Source organism: Sturnira hondurensis, unplaced genomic scaffold (genome assembly GCF_014824575.4).
Source record: "Sturnira hondurensis isolate 20B ecotype Veracruz unplaced genomic scaffold, ASM1482457v3 Scaffold0002840, whole genome shotgun sequence".
Taxonomy (NCBI): Eukaryota; Metazoa; Chordata; class Mammalia; order Chiroptera; family Phyllostomidae; genus Sturnira; species Sturnira hondurensis.
This window is the reverse complement of record NW_028075471.1, coordinates 33,001,960-33,019,533: the sequence shown is the minus strand read 5'-3', so window position 1 is coordinate 33,019,533 and position 17,574 is coordinate 33,001,960. Positions and strand designations below refer to the sequence as shown.

Here is a 17,574-nt window from a genome sequence, read left to right as displayed (position 1 = left end):
TTTTGAAAGGCATTATCTTTTACTTTATATTCATTTTTCTAAAGGCAAGGAATTTTAAACACCTGAAAAGTTTAGGTGCTTACCTCCTCTATCTTGGAAATCTAGCACAGTACCATGCATTCCAAGAGCTCTCAGCGGCTAACTACAATCAACCAATATCTTTGTTCTTAGTTTCAAAGAAAAAGCTAGGTAAGTCAGTAACAGCTCTAAATGTTACACCAATACCAACTCTTTTTCCACAGTATTAGTAATTTTATATCTAACCATGTACTACTACTCAACACAAATCATCATGCAGAATTCCAACAGATTTTTTTATGAAAACTGCGGAAAAAAAAACTGAGAGCACTTATTCTTGAAAACTTTCCTACCTCAGAAAAATATTTTAATTACAATCAAACATAAAATGTTAACATTCTTTGAATGAGTCAAAAAATTAAAAAACACTGATTCCTTCTTATTTCTTTAAAATATATTTTCTCATATCCATACCTCTTGAAAAAATCTGAAAATAAATAAGCCAAGTTTATTATCTCCAATTTTTTAATGTTTTCATATTTCTTTTTATTATTTCATGTGTTTAATGTATTATTTGCTTTGCTAATATGAAATATTGAAAATGTCAACAAGACAACTTTTTAAATGCTGACTGCAGACATACAAGTATACTATCTGACTAAAGAGAGAGGGAGCTAAAGTATGTAGGAAGATAGCATTGGTAGATAATTTAACTATTATCTAATTCTAAACTTTCAGTTAAATTAGTCAAATAAAGGCCACATGAAGCACTTGTAATATACAGGGATCAGACAATACAGGATCCCATAACCTACACTTCATACTATCTGCATGTGTAAGATTATAGATAAAAATAGGAAACTGTCTATTGTGGGAACTGCCAAGCTTGAGAAACCCAGAAATCTGTACTTTATTTCTCAAATTTAAAAATTCACACCTTAAAAGGGGGGGGCAAAATATTAGGTCCTAGACCTAGAACATCCTGAAAATGGTAACATAGATTTTTGGATCAATGATAAATACCAATCTAATCTGGCTATTAATATAGTGCTCTAAACAATAACTCTAAGCAAGTCCAGCATTGTAACAACAAAAATGTTAACTGTAGTAAACAAAATAATACTCTTGTGAAACTCTAATATAATGGAATGAAAGCTTCCTTTTCAGTTCTTTCAATATTTCCCTTAGTGGTACCCATTAATGACAATGAGCATTTCTTAGAGTAAAATACTATCTCACCAGAATTGCATTCATCACACTGTAATCATGTTCACACAAACCAAGCCTGCATCCATATACTATTGATTTTATTTCCTCTATTATATTCATGATGCTAACCACCAAAACAGTGTAACAGTGTATTAGATTCTCTTTCACACTACAATTGTAACTTACTATTTAAAATGCCACATTTCAGATATTGCTTTTTAAGAATAACCAACTTGTAATATAGGCATCTAACAGAAACTCTTTTACTCCAGGTATTCGTGACCAATATAGAAAGATAAATACTTAAGAGACAACTGAAGTAAAACTATTAAAATTAAGTTTCCAGAATTCTGATGTATGTATGACAAAATGAATAATGGTAAGAATCCCAGAGCATCAGGATAGATAATATTTGTGTTAACCTACTATATTTTCTACCTTATGCAGAAATACAAATTTTTCATTGACCCCTAGTTACAGTACACATCTCTATATCTAGTACATAGCTTTAAAAACCGCATCTTTAACTCCTAAACCAAGTTCCTGTAAATGGTCACTTAAAACTGAAAAGGGGAAGATGAGGGTGCAAAGACGAAATGCTTTCATCATGGTGACACAGGAAGTTGGACTTTAACACATCCTTCCTTTTTAATGTTACTTAAGCTGAAGACTAATGACCATTTGAGAATCAGGCCCTCTTTGAAAGACTTAAAAATATGAGTGGACTGGATGCTCAAGAATGAGAGTTTCAGGATGAAAAACTCTTCTATCCCATAACCCCTAACACCTGTAGCTCCAACACATCTCTTTGCATCTTTACACCCTTCTCCTCCACTAGCCAGGCCACCAAAAAAAAGTACTTCTTGGACTACTGTTCGCTTCCTAGTACTCACACTTTACACTCAAACTCATTCATTTTTCTCTCTCGCACGCGGGCGCGCGCACATGCACATATACACACGGCGTCTTTACAATGCACACAGAAGAGTGTAATTCATCCATAAGGGCTTTCCCACCATCCCAGCACCAAAATTCAACACACACGCCCACGCCTCTCCTCAGAGCCTGTCCCACTCCCAGTCTCACACCCACTGTCCAAAAGAGGGGATGGAGGGAAAGGACTCTGAAAGCTTGGGTCCCGCTCGGCTCGCTGTCCCCTCGCCCCCGCCCCCGCCCCGCGGCGTTACCCGCCCCCTTCCCGCTCTTTACCTGCCAACAGGTTCTTAATTTCCTCGGGGAGGGAATAGGGAGAGGAGGTACTGCTGGGGTTGGGCATTTTAGGGAGCGCGGGGCGTGCGGGGGAAGGACCTGAAATGAAAGGGTAACCGACGGACTGGGGTTGCGGCTGCGACCTAGACTCTGGCTAGCAGTCCCGGTAAGCAGAGCGGGGCTACGATTCCGGACACTGCCGGGCCGGGCTCACAACAAGGAAGTCACTGAAGCCCCAACCAACAGCTGCTGGACTCTCGGCCCAACCCCTCCGGGGAGACCTGGGCGGGGCGACAGGCGGAGCGGAGATCCAAGGCCTGAGGTGCACAACTGCGCATGTGTGTCTCTCGGTTTTCCTAACCTCCTGGTCTGGGGCCTGGGAGCAGGCCACGCCCACCTCCACCACCCGGAGCTGGAGGAGGAGCGGCTGGCTGAATGGGAGCGAACTGGGGCCCCATCACCTGATCCCGCGCCCGAAGCGGTCTGTCGCCATTTTTGTTACTGGAATCGCCTGCTGACCATTTCCCCTGGCGCTCAAGTAATGCGGTGTTCTTAGTGCCTCCACGTTTTGCGATCAAGACACTCTCTAGCCAACGGTCTGCGCTGCCGAAGTTGAACACTTCGCTTAGGAACCCGTAAGGAATTTCCGGATGTCCAGAACTATTACAGCAGTCTTTGCCCGCCCCTCCCCTGCCAGTGACGGTGACAAAATTCCATCTTCCGCCAATCCTCCCAAGGAAACTGGTCCGGAGAGGGATCTGATTGGCCTTACTTTTCCACCTAATACGGATTCTTGAGGTGACCGATTTCCCCAACTGGGATCAAAGAGGAGGGAGTTCTAATCACTATCTTTCTGTGATTAGAAAGATATAAATAAAAAGCTATAAAGATATAAAAAAAGCTATATAGTCAGAAATACCACTGTCCATCTATAGGCTTCAAATTGTTGGTGATTAGTAGAATGGGACTATAAAATCTGTTCACTCCAACCTAATCGTTTAGTAAACAAATACTTCTTGATTGTCTTCTGTCTGTAAATCTTCCCAGGTTTACTGGAAAACTCCAAAAGACACATCTCGGTGCTGTGTGTGTGTAAAATGTACATATTTTTTTATTTCTTTGCATAGGAACTGCCATGGAAAAGATCTTTCCTAGATGCTACTATTGTATTTTGAAAATTATTATGGCTCTAAGCACAATGTAAATTGTTTATTCCTCTAACCTCCAACACTGACTACCAGATCACTTAAACTTTAGTTTGCATTAGAACCCCAAAGAGAACCTATTACAATACAGATTCTGAAGTCCCACTCCCAGAGATTCTGATTCTCTCATTTTAGGACAGGACCCAATTATTTATATTTTAAATTAACCTTCTAGGTGGTTTTGATGTTATACATCCTGAGATTTGATTGTGAGAATCATAGGGCACAAAATCTGTCATTGTCCTGGCTAGGTGACTCAGTTGATTGGAGCATCATCCCATAGACCAAAAGGTCATGGGTTTGATTCCTGGTCAGGGCACATACCTAGGTTGCAGACTCCCTCCCCAGTAGGGGCAGGGTGGACAGTAGGCATATTAGAGGCAACCAATCAATGATTCTCTTTCTCCAATCCTCTCTAAAGGATTGGAGAAATCCAATCAATAAACATATCCTTGAATGAGAATTAAAAATTTGTCATACATATTTCTCAGATATACAATTAACATTTCAGAAATGTATATGGAACCATAAACGACCCTGAATAGCTGCAGCAACTTTGAGAAAGAAGAACAAGTAGGAGGGATCACAATACCTGATATCAAACTATGTTACAAGGCCACGGTACTCAGAACAGTCTGGTACTGCATAAAAACAGACACACAGACCATTGGAACAGAACAGAGAGCCCAGAAATAAACCCAAGTCTCTATGGTCAATTAATATTTGACAAAAGAGAGCAAAAGCATAAAACAAAGTAAAAATAGCCTCTTCAAAAAATGGTTGGGAGATCTGAGCAGCTACATGCAAAAAAATGAAACTTGATCTCCAACTTACACCATACACAAAAATAAATTCAAAATGGATAAAAGACTTAAATATAAGTCATGACACCGTAAAAGTCCTAGAGGAGAACGTCAGCAGGAAAATGTCAGATATTCCATGCAGCAATATCTTCACTGATATGTCCCCTAAAGCAAGGGACATAAAGGAAACAATAAACAAGTGGAACCCCATCAAATTAAAAAGGCTTCTTCATGGCTAAAGAAAACAGCATTAAAATGAAAAGTGAACCAACTATATGAGAAAATGTATTTGCCAATGATACCTTGGACAAGAGTTTGATCTCCAAAATATATAAAGAACTCACACAAGTCCACTCCAGAAAGACAACCCAATTAAAAAATGGGCAAAAGACTTGAATAGACACTTCTCCAAGGAGGACATACAGAGGGCCCAGAGACATTTGAAAAGATGCTCAGCATCCCTAGCCATCAGAGAGATGCAAATTAAAACCATGGTGAGATACCACTTCACACCAGTCAGAATGGTCATCATTAAAAAATATCAAGCAAGTGTTGGTGAGGATATGGAAAAAAGGGAACCCTAGTACACTGTTGGTGGGAATGCAGACTGGTGCAGTCTCTAAGGAAAACAGTATGGAATTTCCTCGAAAAACTAAAAATGGAACTGCCTTTTGACCCAGCAATTCTTCTGCTGGGATTATATCCTAAGAACTCTGAAACACCAATCCAAAAGAACCTATAAACCTCAATGTTCATAGCAGCACAATTCACAATAGCAAAGTGCTGGAAGCAACCTAAGTGCCTATCATTAAGTAAATAGATAAAAAAAGTATGGTATGTTTACACAATGGAATACTACACAGCAGAGAGAAAGGAGGAGCTCCTACCCTTTATGACAGCATAAATGGAACTTCAGAGCATTATGCTAAGTGAAAAAAGCCTGGCAGTAATGGGCAAATACCATATGATCTCACCTTTAAGTGGAACCTAATCAACAATAGAAAAAAGCAAGCAACATATAACCAGAGACATTGGAATTAAGAACAATCTGAGAGTAACCCAAGAGGAGGTGAGAAGGATAATAGGGGGAAGGGGAAGGGTTTTCAGGAACTACTATAAAGGACACATGGACAAAACCAAGGGGGGTGGAAGCAAGGGAGGGAGCTGCATTTGGCTGGGGTTGGGGGTAGTGGTGGGGATAAACACAAACAACTGTAATTAAACTACAATAAAACAATCTTAAAAATTTGTCATAACTTTTAACCCCACATGGAACCCTAAATCTGACATGGAATAATAGCTCTCTTGGTATTTCACACAAAAGAAATCTTAGTAACAGCAAAAAAAAAATGAAATTCAATGGTACTTTTTCTATAATTCTCTAAGAGGTACACCACACACTATTGTAAAAAGAAAAATTAGAACTTTTTGGAGTCTTCTCAAAATAAAAAACAACATGAAAGATTTACAATTGAAAGAAAACATGTAGAATAACAACAAAAGAGACACCCCCCAAACAAACCCATTTCCTAAAATGAAAACTGAAATTCCTATTCAGATTTAGAAACATAATGTATAATAGGAAGGGTGCTGAAAACTAGAACCCTTGTTGGTGGAAGTAAAGTTGAGTAAAAAGTCATTTTATAACATAGGTCTTCTAACTTCAAAGAATTAAAAACTATTATTCTCAAACTATAAAATTATCTTCTTTCCAAATAACAAAACTCTTTCATAGACATTTTATATTAGTGGGGATTCTTCCTCCCTTTACAGTTATCACATACAATTATTTATCTTTTCACATGTTTTAAAATTAACTAGGCCTCCAAATGTTCCTATCCTTTGTTTCCTTCTAATAGACCTGACCAGATTTTTCTTCTTCTTGCATCTCATTCATTTATTTATATTCAACTCATTCCACAAAGGAATTGAGGTGATTTACTCTTGTATCAAATAGACAGCTTTCGGGAGTGGATCAAATGGACAGTGTCTACACTGCTCATTATGACAAGTCATTCTTGTTATGGAGAGACAGGAAACTATTAAGATGGCCTTAAAATATATAGCATCTAGTAGTCCAAATAAAGAAGGCAATAACAGAAAATGGACTGTTTGTATGAAACACATTTCCCCTATTTAGGAAACCATTCTCAGACACAGGTTCATGATGGATTCACTCAGGAAATGCTTTGTATACCCTATCATTCTTACTATTTATTGTTAAAGTTACTGAAATTGATTATAGACAGAAAGAGAAATAAACAGAAGCTAGAAGAAAAATATTCTTTCTCTTGTTTCCATAACAAAATCTAGGAAGGAAATCAAATCATACTTCACACTCTTTAAAGTAGTTGTATTAGATAAAAAATGAATAATAAATGAAACTTAAATTTCAACCCAAGTGAAGTAGCAACTGCCCTAACCATTCTACAAGAAAGAGAGTAGACTCTGGGAAAATATCATGACCTGTCTTCTCAAAAGAAAATCCTCCAGTTCAAAGAAGGTATATACACAATCATGCACCACTTACCAGCAGGGGATACATTCTGAGAAATGTGTTGTTAGGCAATTTCACCATTGTGCAAACGCCATAGAGTATACTTACACAAACCTACATGTTATAGCCTACTATGCACCTAGGAGGCTATACGGTAAACCACTGTATGTATGGTCCATTACTGAAAACATCACTACATAGCACATGACTGTATATCTCCCTACAAATAAAGCTAACTCCCTCTCTTACATCTTTCCAATCCAGCTTAGTTCAATAAGTATTTGCCCATAGGACTAGGTTTAAAAGAAATAAATGAGACTTGAAGAACAGGGAGCTGCCCTGACTGGTGTGGCACAGTTATTTGGGTGTCATTCTGCAAAGCAAAGGGTCACCGGTTCAATTCCCAGTGTAGGGCACACGGCTGGGTTGCAGACTGGGTCCCCAGTGAGGTCACATACGAGAGGAGGCCAATCAATGTTTCTAGCTCACATGGATGTTTCTCTCCCTCCTTTCCCCTCTCTTAAAAATAAATAAAATCTTTTTTTTTTAAAGAAAAACAGTGAGCTAAAATATTTTACTTTTCTCGGTTTGGCTTTCATAGGCACCAGGAAGAAATACTTAGGTATTGTATTAGTTATCCATTGCAGCATAACAAAACTTGGCTTAAAGTAAACACTTAGTACCTCCAGTTTCTGATGGTTAGGAATCCATGGACAGTTTAGCTGGACAGCTGTGGCTCAAGACTCCCACGAGGTTACAGTCAAGCTGTAGGCTGAATTGTAGTCATCCAAATATTTGACCATGGCTAGAGGATCAGCTTTAAAGAAAGCTCACCCACAAGACTATTGGTTGAAGTCTTCCAGCCTCTCTGGCTGCCAGCAAAAGGCCATGGTTCCTCAGTACATAACGTCTTCCACAGGGCTGCCTGAGTGTCCTCCTCATAACATGGCAACTGGCTTCCCCCAGAGCGACTGATCTAAGAGACACCACAACCAAGACAGAAGCTGCAATGTATGACAACATCAGAAGTAACCTAACTTGCCTGCTGCCATATTCTAGTGGTCACACACACCTGGTATATACAGGGAAGGGACTACACAGCCTATGAGTACCAGGAGGTAAGAATCACTGGGGCCGTACTGAAAGCCGATTACCATAATTAGCCCTCTAGCCCCCAGTGATTCACACCTCTCTCGGTCCAAAATAAAGCCATCCCCTCCCAAGTCACCTGTGAAGTCACATTCCATCACAAAGTCTCACCAGCTCCAAGTTCAGACTCTCATTTAAATCAAGTCCAGCTCTGGACGATGCTTCTTAAATAGCATCTCAAGTACAGTTCTCTTGATCTAAATACCTATGAACTAAAAAAAAACAAGCTGTCTGCCCCCCCATATATCATACAATGGTGGGACAAACACAGGATAACCACTACAGACATTCCTGTAGTGGAAATGGAAAACCACTACAGACTTTCCCTTCGGAAAGGGGTGGGGATGATCCATAGCAACTACAATATCCAACTAGGAAAATGTGGCAAGTTCTTTGGTTAGAACAGTTTCACTCCCACATGGAATACCTTCTCCATGGATCTTGGTTCTGCCCTCTGATTCATACTTGCTTTTCCAGGAAAGGTAGCCCATGTTTTTGGCTGTGTAATTTTCTCAACCTGCTTTTTATTCTACACTGTCACTATCCCAATTTCTATCAGAGTTTAGTCAGAGAATTAAAACCCCTGGAATGAAGATAGAAATAGAAAACTATATAATATAAAGCAATTTGTTACAGAGATTTGACCCTACACAGTCATGGGAGGTGGTTAAACAGACTCTGGATCTTGAAGTCCACAATGCAGAGTCAGGAAGGGACCGTGGAGATTTGTGACAACTTGGCACACAGAAGTGCAAGCCATAGTTCATAAAGACAGCCTGAAACTCAAGTTAGCTCTTGCTGCCTCTAACTTTGATGGTGTGGATGGCCTGTCAAAGTCAAGGTCCTTCCTTAGAGAGTTAAATGCACCCTTGACTCAGGAGTCAGCGAGCTGAAAGGTGGATCCAGCAGTAAATGGATCAGTTGCAGGCCCAGCTGCTGCGTCATGCTAGTGATGTGAGCTAGCAGATAAACAACAATGTGAATTATATATGAGCTACAAAATGTAATGGGAATCAGCCCTGGCCAGGTAGCTTGGTTGGAACTGCATCCTGATGCACCAGGGTTGTGGGTTTGATCCCTAGTCGGGGTATATGTGGGAGGCAAGCAATGAATGCATGGACGGGTGGAACAACATGTCAGTCTCTCTCTTCTCTCTCTTTTTTCTCTCTTTCCCCCCCCAAATCAATCAGTAAAAAACTTTTATAAAATATGATGACAATCAGAGCTTAAAAATGTTTGCAGCTTCACTTCTGCAAATCTCACATAAAATCTCTTTTGTGGCCCACCCTAACCAGAAACAGACAGAAAAGGGAAATCCAGATATAAGTTGACAAATTGCAAAGCCACTGGGCATACACTCCTGTGCTGTCATAAATAAAAAGTGGAACAGATAAAAAGAATTAAAATTTTGCATTTATTTTGCAGCTGAATACCTTTTAAAACTTTTAAACCTATTATTATGTCTTTTAGTCACCTAGTTAGGGCTCTTTTGAAAAGTTTTTAGAAATGAATATTTATTTTTATTTTCTAAATTCTTATTCCTCTCTTCATTTGAATCTTCTTGGGCTTGTAAATATACAAGGGGGTACCTAAAAACACCCAGAACTAATGTATAAAAATTGTGTATTTATTCTTACATGTTTAAACTGCAGTTGCCTTCAAAATACTCTTCATTTGATACACTACACCTACTGAGACTTTTTCCCACTGCTTGAAACAGTTTTTGAACTCTGATTTTGAGGCTGTTTAGTGCTCCTGCCATTTTTTGTTTCACCTCTTTCACATTGACAAAACATTTCCCTTTGAGGACTTTATTTATCAGGGAAACAAAGAAAGTCACCTGGAGCAAGATCCAATGAATAGCGAGGGTGGGGCATGGGGGTCATATCGTGTTTTAGCCAAAAGCTGCTGAACACTCAGTGCAGTGTGGGCAGGTGCGCTCATAAATCACCCATCATGAAATGAGCAAACACATTGAAAGAATCTTCCAAAAAAGATTCACTGAAGCCAAATGCAGCCTCTCACAACAATGCCAGTTGGTACACTAATACAGATGAGTTCCTAGAACACTCACCTAGTGGGGGAAGCTGGTACTATAAGCAGCCCACCCCCCAGAAGATAATTCTGTTTTTTGGAGGGTTCTCCTCTTGCAAGTTTATCACTGTGTGGCAATCAGCAGGGAAAAAATTGTAATCCCCACCAGATTCATTAGATTCTGATAGATTTGGCTCAGTAACTTATCTTTTGAGTTTTTACATCATAACTATTATTAACCCTATTGGTATAATTTATTAAATTAGCAAGATTAGGTAACATATTCTTTCTCTTTTGCTCTCCATCTCATTTGCATACACACAGACATACACTCAGGCATTTGGCTGCTCTGGCCAATCATTTAAATATAAGAATAATAAGCAATTTAATATAGAATGAGTTTATTAAATCTCAATAGTAGATTTGAGTTCTTAAGATGCTATATGTCTGTAGGATTCCACAAATTAGGAAAAGGTGAGGAGGAATTGTCCCTCCCATTTCAGACTTATCAATGCTACCTGTTTCCCCTCCAGGTAATAGTCCTCTTTTCCTTTTAACTGAAATTAATTCTCCCTACCCAGACTAAAAGTGCCAGAGACCTTACCATTGTAAAGTCAATCCTGATGATAACTTGGCTGACCTTAGCTACCCAGTTTCTGCTTGGTTCCTGAGACCAAGCCTTCTTCACCTTGCCTACTTTCAAAAGGGCCATTGTGTTTGGATTACTCTTAGCACTCTTGGACTGTATATAGCTCTGCCTTACTTTTACAGGGTTGATTTAAAGGCTGGCATTATATTCTAGGTGGGACCCCAGAGAAGAGATGGACCCAAGTCCTTGTCTTGCCTTCTACTAATCAGTCTTGGTCCCAGAGTATGTGCACTAGGAACATGCCAAGAAAATTCTTATTCTTTATTTCTGTAAAAAATTGAATGCAGACCCCCTCCATCTCCATGTAAACTTTTTGCTACTCTGTGGTTTCATGAGGTTACTTTGAACTAGGAGCCCGTAGATAAAAAGACAAGAACTTTTGATTCTCCCCTATTTCTTTTCATCAAAATCTCTACTTACTATCTCAGACACCCAACCTTGAAGATTCCATTTTACTCTTAGCTCATGACAGAAAGAGTTATCCTTGAGCCTTAATCTAAATGATATGCAAGGTCACTGGTATAATTTAAGCCTTCCCAAGGATAAACACAACCTGTGATTTGCACTCCCTGAAATTCTACCAATTAGAGACTTAGGAAAGTGGATGGGTAACTGTCCACCTTTACATTTCAGTCTAGATTTCTCCCTTTCTAGATTGGTTTGAGAAGTCATGTCTTTTTTTTTTTTAAGATTTTTATCCATTTTTAGAGAGAGGGGAAAGGAGAAAGAAAGAAACATATATGAGAGCTATATCTCATCAGTCGGTTGTCTCTCACATGCCCCCAACTGGGGGCCCAACCAGCAACCCACAGGCATGTGCCCCAACTGGGAATCAAACCAGCGATCCTTCAGGTCGCGGGCCAGGACTCAATCCATTGAGCCACACCAGCCAGGGCAGAAGTCAGGTCTTCTAATACCTGCATTAAGCTCACTATGGCTTTGGATGAAAGGTAACTGAGACAGTATTTTGGAATCTGGAACACGCTGAGAGAAGGCAGGCCACATGGACCTTCCAAGGAATGGTTTCATGTTCAACCATGGAAAGCAAACAAGGTGCTCATGGGAATATTTTATGCTGTGTGCCCTCTGCTTCCTTTAGGATACTTCTGGTCCCACAGCACCCTTGACAGTGTTTAATGGGAAGACAGTCTTGTAAAAAGATGAAATTGAATAGCATAACTGCCTTATTAATTAAACTTTAGAGGTTCTGAATCAAAATTGGCTCAATATGGACTATTTACTCAATTTTCTCTATCCTATCCCGTGTTAATTTTTTTCTAACCCATGTTAATTATTTTTCCCTAACCCATGTTAGTTATTTTTATTACAGGAAATTTTGTTTTTGTTTCATTATTGTAGTTATTATTAAGAGCATGAATTTAGATGAAACATAATTTTCTAATACACTTCTACAAATAGTGTTTTATAGCTAAGGTAGCTGAGGTTTTAGGACATTAAATAATTAGAAACGGGTCTAAGTGTTTTTCTCTATCCAAAGACAAAATAGTGAATTGTCACCTGAGTCCTTCCTCTTGTTATTGTACATCTATTCTCACGAGGCAATGTTAAAATACCAAGCTGTCTGCAGCAGCAGTAATTCAGTGGGTTTGCGCCTAATATATTCATGAAGGGTTTTGATGGATTTGATAACCATAAGCAGCTGTTAACATTAAATTGCCATTTAATTTTTTTCAGTGACTTTCAAAGTTGCCGATATTAAATAGTAGTGTTTTACAAATGACTACCTGAAGACCAATAAGAGTAAAATTAAATAAAATATAAAAGACTCAACCAAATTTTTCCTTTTTTCTAGTGTCCCACTACTAATCAAATTGAGAAGTGAGCAAAGTGAGGCTTACTTCTTTAAGCACTGCCTCAATATTTGCATATTATTTGCATTGTATATTACTGTACCCAGAAACTCTTCCATTCCTTCCCCTTCTTGCTCCCCTCCCCCATTTAACTTTTGTCCTTTTTTATATATTTCAGCTCTAGTTGGAAACAAAAACTAACCTGGAAAACTACTGAGATTAAAGTAGCATTAATCTTAAGTAGCACCACTTAAGATTAAACGGCATTAATGAGTCATATAAAACATTAAGTATGTTTGTTCTCATTCTCCTACAAGCAGCTGAGGCAAGTGGTTTTTTCATTTTTATTTATTGATTTTTCCAGCTTTAATGAGATATAATTGACATATAACATCGTATGGGTTTAAAGTAAACAATGTTATGATTTGATATACATGCATTATGCAAAATGCTTAAGTTAACACATGGGGGCATGTGCTTCTCAGTGGCCGTGCACAGCCAAACGAAGGCCCTGAACTAAGATGAAGTCTAAGATTCCGTGTTGATGCTTTACTCTTCAAGAATTAAATGAGATCTCTAGCTCTTAAACTTATTTAATTTTATTTGCTCAGGTGAGGAAATAAACATCTGTTATGTTTCATGTTTTAAAAACTATAAATACAACACTGAGCCAATGGTAGTTGCTTTTGAAATTGTAAGTAACCATTTTCATAAACTATATAACAATATGATTTATTTTCAATATTGTGAATATGGCCTGTTAATAATCACTCAGGGAATAGATACAATTAAGCCTGGGTCAATGCAGGAGACTGAACTTGGAATAATTCAATGCATGATTAAGAAAAAGGCAAATATACAATATTAACTCAAAAGGTTAAACAGGAAAGATTGAGAAGATAGGAATAGCATATGTAGAGAGAATATTATTTATACTTATAGACATATAAATATAGTATTATATATAAGTATATATCAAATCCATGTTCAGTCTCATTTCCTAATACAATTTTCACCTGCATCTCCAACAAAATTTTTTATGACATTTTTCCCTGATAATCTATATCTCAATTCTCCCCCTTTTATTTTTCACTTGTCGAATGACTACTTTAATGTTATCTTACAGATTAAATTTTGGTAGGCAAGAAAGTCAGTTCTGTCGACAAATTGTGACCCAGTCTTCACAATTTGCAGACTGTCACAGACATGCCTATGGCACAATGAAGGACATCAAGAATTACGTCATTTCCCACGCTGGTGGGCTTCGCTGACCCTCAGTGCATTTGTTCAGCATTCTGCAGACACATCACTGTCTATCAAAAACTTGCTTCCTCATTTGAGTTCTTGGCTTCGATCCTGAAAGTGTTGTGCCTTAGTCAGGTATTCAGATGCACTGGCAAATCTGACTCCTTTCTAGCCAGCTTGCTTTACATCTCTGTGAGCATTCGGTTTTATTTTTTAATAACTATCCTAATTTTTTCAGAGAGGTAAAAATTATTATATTTTTATGCAGTGCTGTCAAAATGCATACTTTTTTTAAGTTCTCAGTTTAATTGACACTCTCAGGAAAAATCTGCATAGTCACCACAGATAAGGTCACTAAAGAATCTTCACTCCTTCTGTTGTCCAATCTCCGGGTCACTTTTTGCCAGCACCAACATTGGCCTTTGCAGTCCCCCAACTTTCTTCACTGTGTTCTTGAGTTCCTTTCTCTGTTTTCCTGAGGTCTTCTCATATATACCATGCTTTGCGAGTCTGTGTTTGGGTTCATTTTTCTTTGCATAACCCCAGGAATCATAAATCGTGCCAAAGCCGGTTGTCCTGGCACCACCCAAATGGGTTCTGAATCCAAACACAAAGATGATATCTGGTGTGGTCTTCTACATTTTGGCTAGTTTTTTCCAAATTTCTGTCAATGTGCTATTCCCTTGCCAGGGTAAAGGACATCAATGACCACTTGTTTTCCTTGAAGTAGTCTGTTGGCCGTGAACTTCCTGGTCCAGATNAATGTGCGACCTTGGTCAGTCTGCCCCGCACCCCGACTGGTTCCAGGCTGCCTGCGCGCCTGGGTCGGGGATCTGTCCTGCCCGACCCAGCTCTGCTGCTGGCTCCGCCTCTCTTACCGTCCCCGTTGAACGGTTCGTAGCTGTCGGACTTCCGTATAATTCCGTTTTCTGGTCTTTGGGTGTGTCCTAGTTCTCCAAAACTTTTGTTGTATTCAAACTTGGTTGTGGGAGAAGGCACAGTGTTTCCACCTATGCCTCCATCTTGGCGGAATTCCCTCGGTTTTATTTTTTAATAACTATCCTAATTTTTTCAGAGAGGTAAAAATTATTATATTTTTATGCAGTGCTGTCAAAATGCATACTTTTTTTAAGTTCTTAGTTTAATTGACACTCTCAGGAAAAATCTGCATAGTCACCACAGATAAAGTCACTAAAGAATCTTCACTCCTTCTGTTGTCCAATCTCCAGGTCACTTTTTGCCACCACCAACATTGGCCTTTGCAGTCCCCCAACTTTCTTCACTGTGTTCTTGAGTTCCTTTCTCTGTTTTCCTGAGGTCTTCTCATATATACCATGCTTTGCGAGTCTGTGTTTGGGTTCATTTTTCTTTGCATAACCCCAGGAATCATAAATCGTGCCAAAGCCGGTTGTCCTGGCACCACCCAAATGGGTTCTGAATCCAAACACAAAGATGATATCTGGTGTGGTCTTCTACATTTTGGCTAGTTTTTTCCAAATTTCTGTCAATGTGCTATTCCCTTGCCAGGGTAAAGGACATCAATGACCACTTGTTTTCCTTGAAGTAGTCTGTTGGCCGTGAACTTCCTGGTCCAGATAGTCACTGTCTCATTCATGATGGCTGCAATGGAAGTAAAGAGCAAAATGTATACTTTTTAAAATCTAGAAAAATTACTTTAACTTGGTGGAGCACAAAAAAAGGACACCCTGAAGCATCCCCAAATTACATATTTTAATTGTACTTCACTACACATTAGAAGAGTATATAACTTATTTTTATATTTTCAAATAAAATACAGCCATGTGCTTCCTGGGAAACAATGTTCAATGGAACATTTTATTTTTTTTAAACATTTTATTTATTTACTTTTAGGGAGAAAGAGGAAGGGATGGAGAAAAAAATCAGTTGCCTCTCACACACCCCAAACTGGGGACCTGGCCCACAACCCAGGCATGTGCCCTCACAGAATTGAACTGGTGACCTCTTGGTCCACAGGCTGATGCTCAATCCACTGAACTACAGTAGCCAAGGATCATATGGAACATTTTAAAGGGAAATATTTATTTTTGTTCAAAAGTGAAAAGCACACTGCCACATTAACTAACCTGAGGAAAAGACTTTTGTTTGTGCTTTTCTCTATAAAAATACATTACATATTTATAATATTTGTGCTATCATGCTATTACTGAAATAAATTAAGTACTATTTAGACTATGGAAAAGTTAAACATTTTCAAAGTCATTCGAGTAACATTAAAAGACTTACTTGTCTAGAACAAAATATTATCCTCTTAAAGGTAAAACTCTATTTATTTGCAAATGCAGTATTTGTAAAAGTATTGTCCAGCACAGTAATTGCAAAAGAGAAGCACTTACAGAGAACCAATGCTCATTAGAGGAACTTGACAAAATAGACTCTGAATATAATTTGCCAAAGGGCCAATCTTAAATATCATCTTCTGTAACCAAATAATTGAAATAACCATTTCAATTATTTCTGTAGGACCAAAACACAATGAAATTTCTCAAATGTCTTAAACTAAACCAAACTAACTTAAACTAAACCGTAATGCCTAGAATGTCTTCTGAATACATTCATTCCTGCTTTTGGCATCACGGGCAACACCACTGAATGCACCAAAGGCTGTGAACTCTCACCCTGTAAAATGCTGTATGTTCAGTATCACTGCAAGTTCATCTTCATCATCACATCATGCTTTAAATATCCAACACAAAACATGTGTCAAGAAGAAAACACCTGTTTGCCACCATGCAACCCAATGAGAAAAAAACAAAACAAAACAGTTCCGAGCCTAGCATATGTGGAATAACGTCCTCTGGCAGATAGCAGAGCAAAGCGTTCTCTGCTTATGTAGCTATCTTTGTGGTTCACATTTTTGTGGGAGGGTTTTGTTTGGGTTTTTTCCCAATTGAAAATATTTGAAAACCACTTTGTACAACTTAAAGTTTCAGTCATTGTGAAATTTACAGTCACTTCAGTCACTCCGTCATTTCAGTTTGAGTCATAAGGCATGACATGTATTGTAAGAGGGACCTGAGAGAATTAATAGAAAGGCTAACTCGTTCTCATATACCATTTCTTTTTCTAAAAATAAAAGCTAATATAAGAAAACAATAAATTTGACACATGAATTATTAGTGAAAATCCTCAAATTTTGTTCGCTCAAGTATATTCACATTCTTGATTTTCAGATTAAGAAACAGCATCATTGTTCCTCAGCATCCACTCTACAGACAAGTACCAGTCCACAAACCATTGCCAGTGAGTGAAAATGTAGGCATTGAAAATGACAGTATTTAGGAACTGCATTGCCTTAGTATTTCTAAGCACATTTGATTCACGTATCAGTCAATATGGATTAGAAATTTAACAACAAAAAATAAATGGTCCTTCACTACACATAGCTTCAGTACACATAGCACTGGTATAAACAGCTAAAATCAACAGACATTACCTCAGTCTTAAATTTATAGTTTCCAATGTTTTTCCAATTAAATTATGTTTTTAATATATTTCTTGTTATAAATTATAGAATCACATTCATTCCTGGGTAGTGATTTGCTCCCAACATGGACACGTGAGCCTTAAAGCTGGTGTGCTCACTAGTTTAGGTTTGACAGAAAGCCCCAAGTCCAGTGGCTTGAGCAGGATAAATACTTATTTCTCCCTCATTTTAAAGTCCAGACAGGAAGTCCAGAGCTGGTATGGTTGTTCCATGAGCAGA

General features: G+C 38.4%; 1 protein-coding gene and 2 pseudogenes across 1 annotated transcript in view; all 3 read right to left on the bottom strand.

Moving 5' to 3' along the window:
- SKAP2 (src kinase associated phosphoprotein 2) overlaps positions 1-2,708 on the bottom strand; it is a 172,470-nt gene extending 169,762 nt beyond the window's left edge. The window contains exon 1 of the mRNA XM_037041260.1: positions 2,437-2,708. Within this exon, the coding sequence (XP_036897155.1) occupies positions 2,437-2,503 (67 nt within the window). The 5' untranslated portion in view covers positions 2,504-2,708. The remainder of the gene's footprint in view (positions 1-2,436) is intronic.
- An 11,472-nt stretch (positions 2,709-14,180) lies between these two features.
- On the bottom strand, positions 14,181-14,851 carry LOC118983650 (40S ribosomal protein S24-like; annotated as a pseudogene).
- Positions 14,852-14,987: 136 nt separating this feature from the next.
- Positions 14,988-15,444, bottom strand: LOC118983691 (40S ribosomal protein S24-like; annotated as a pseudogene).
- Positions 15,445-17,574: the final 2,130 nt, after the last annotated feature.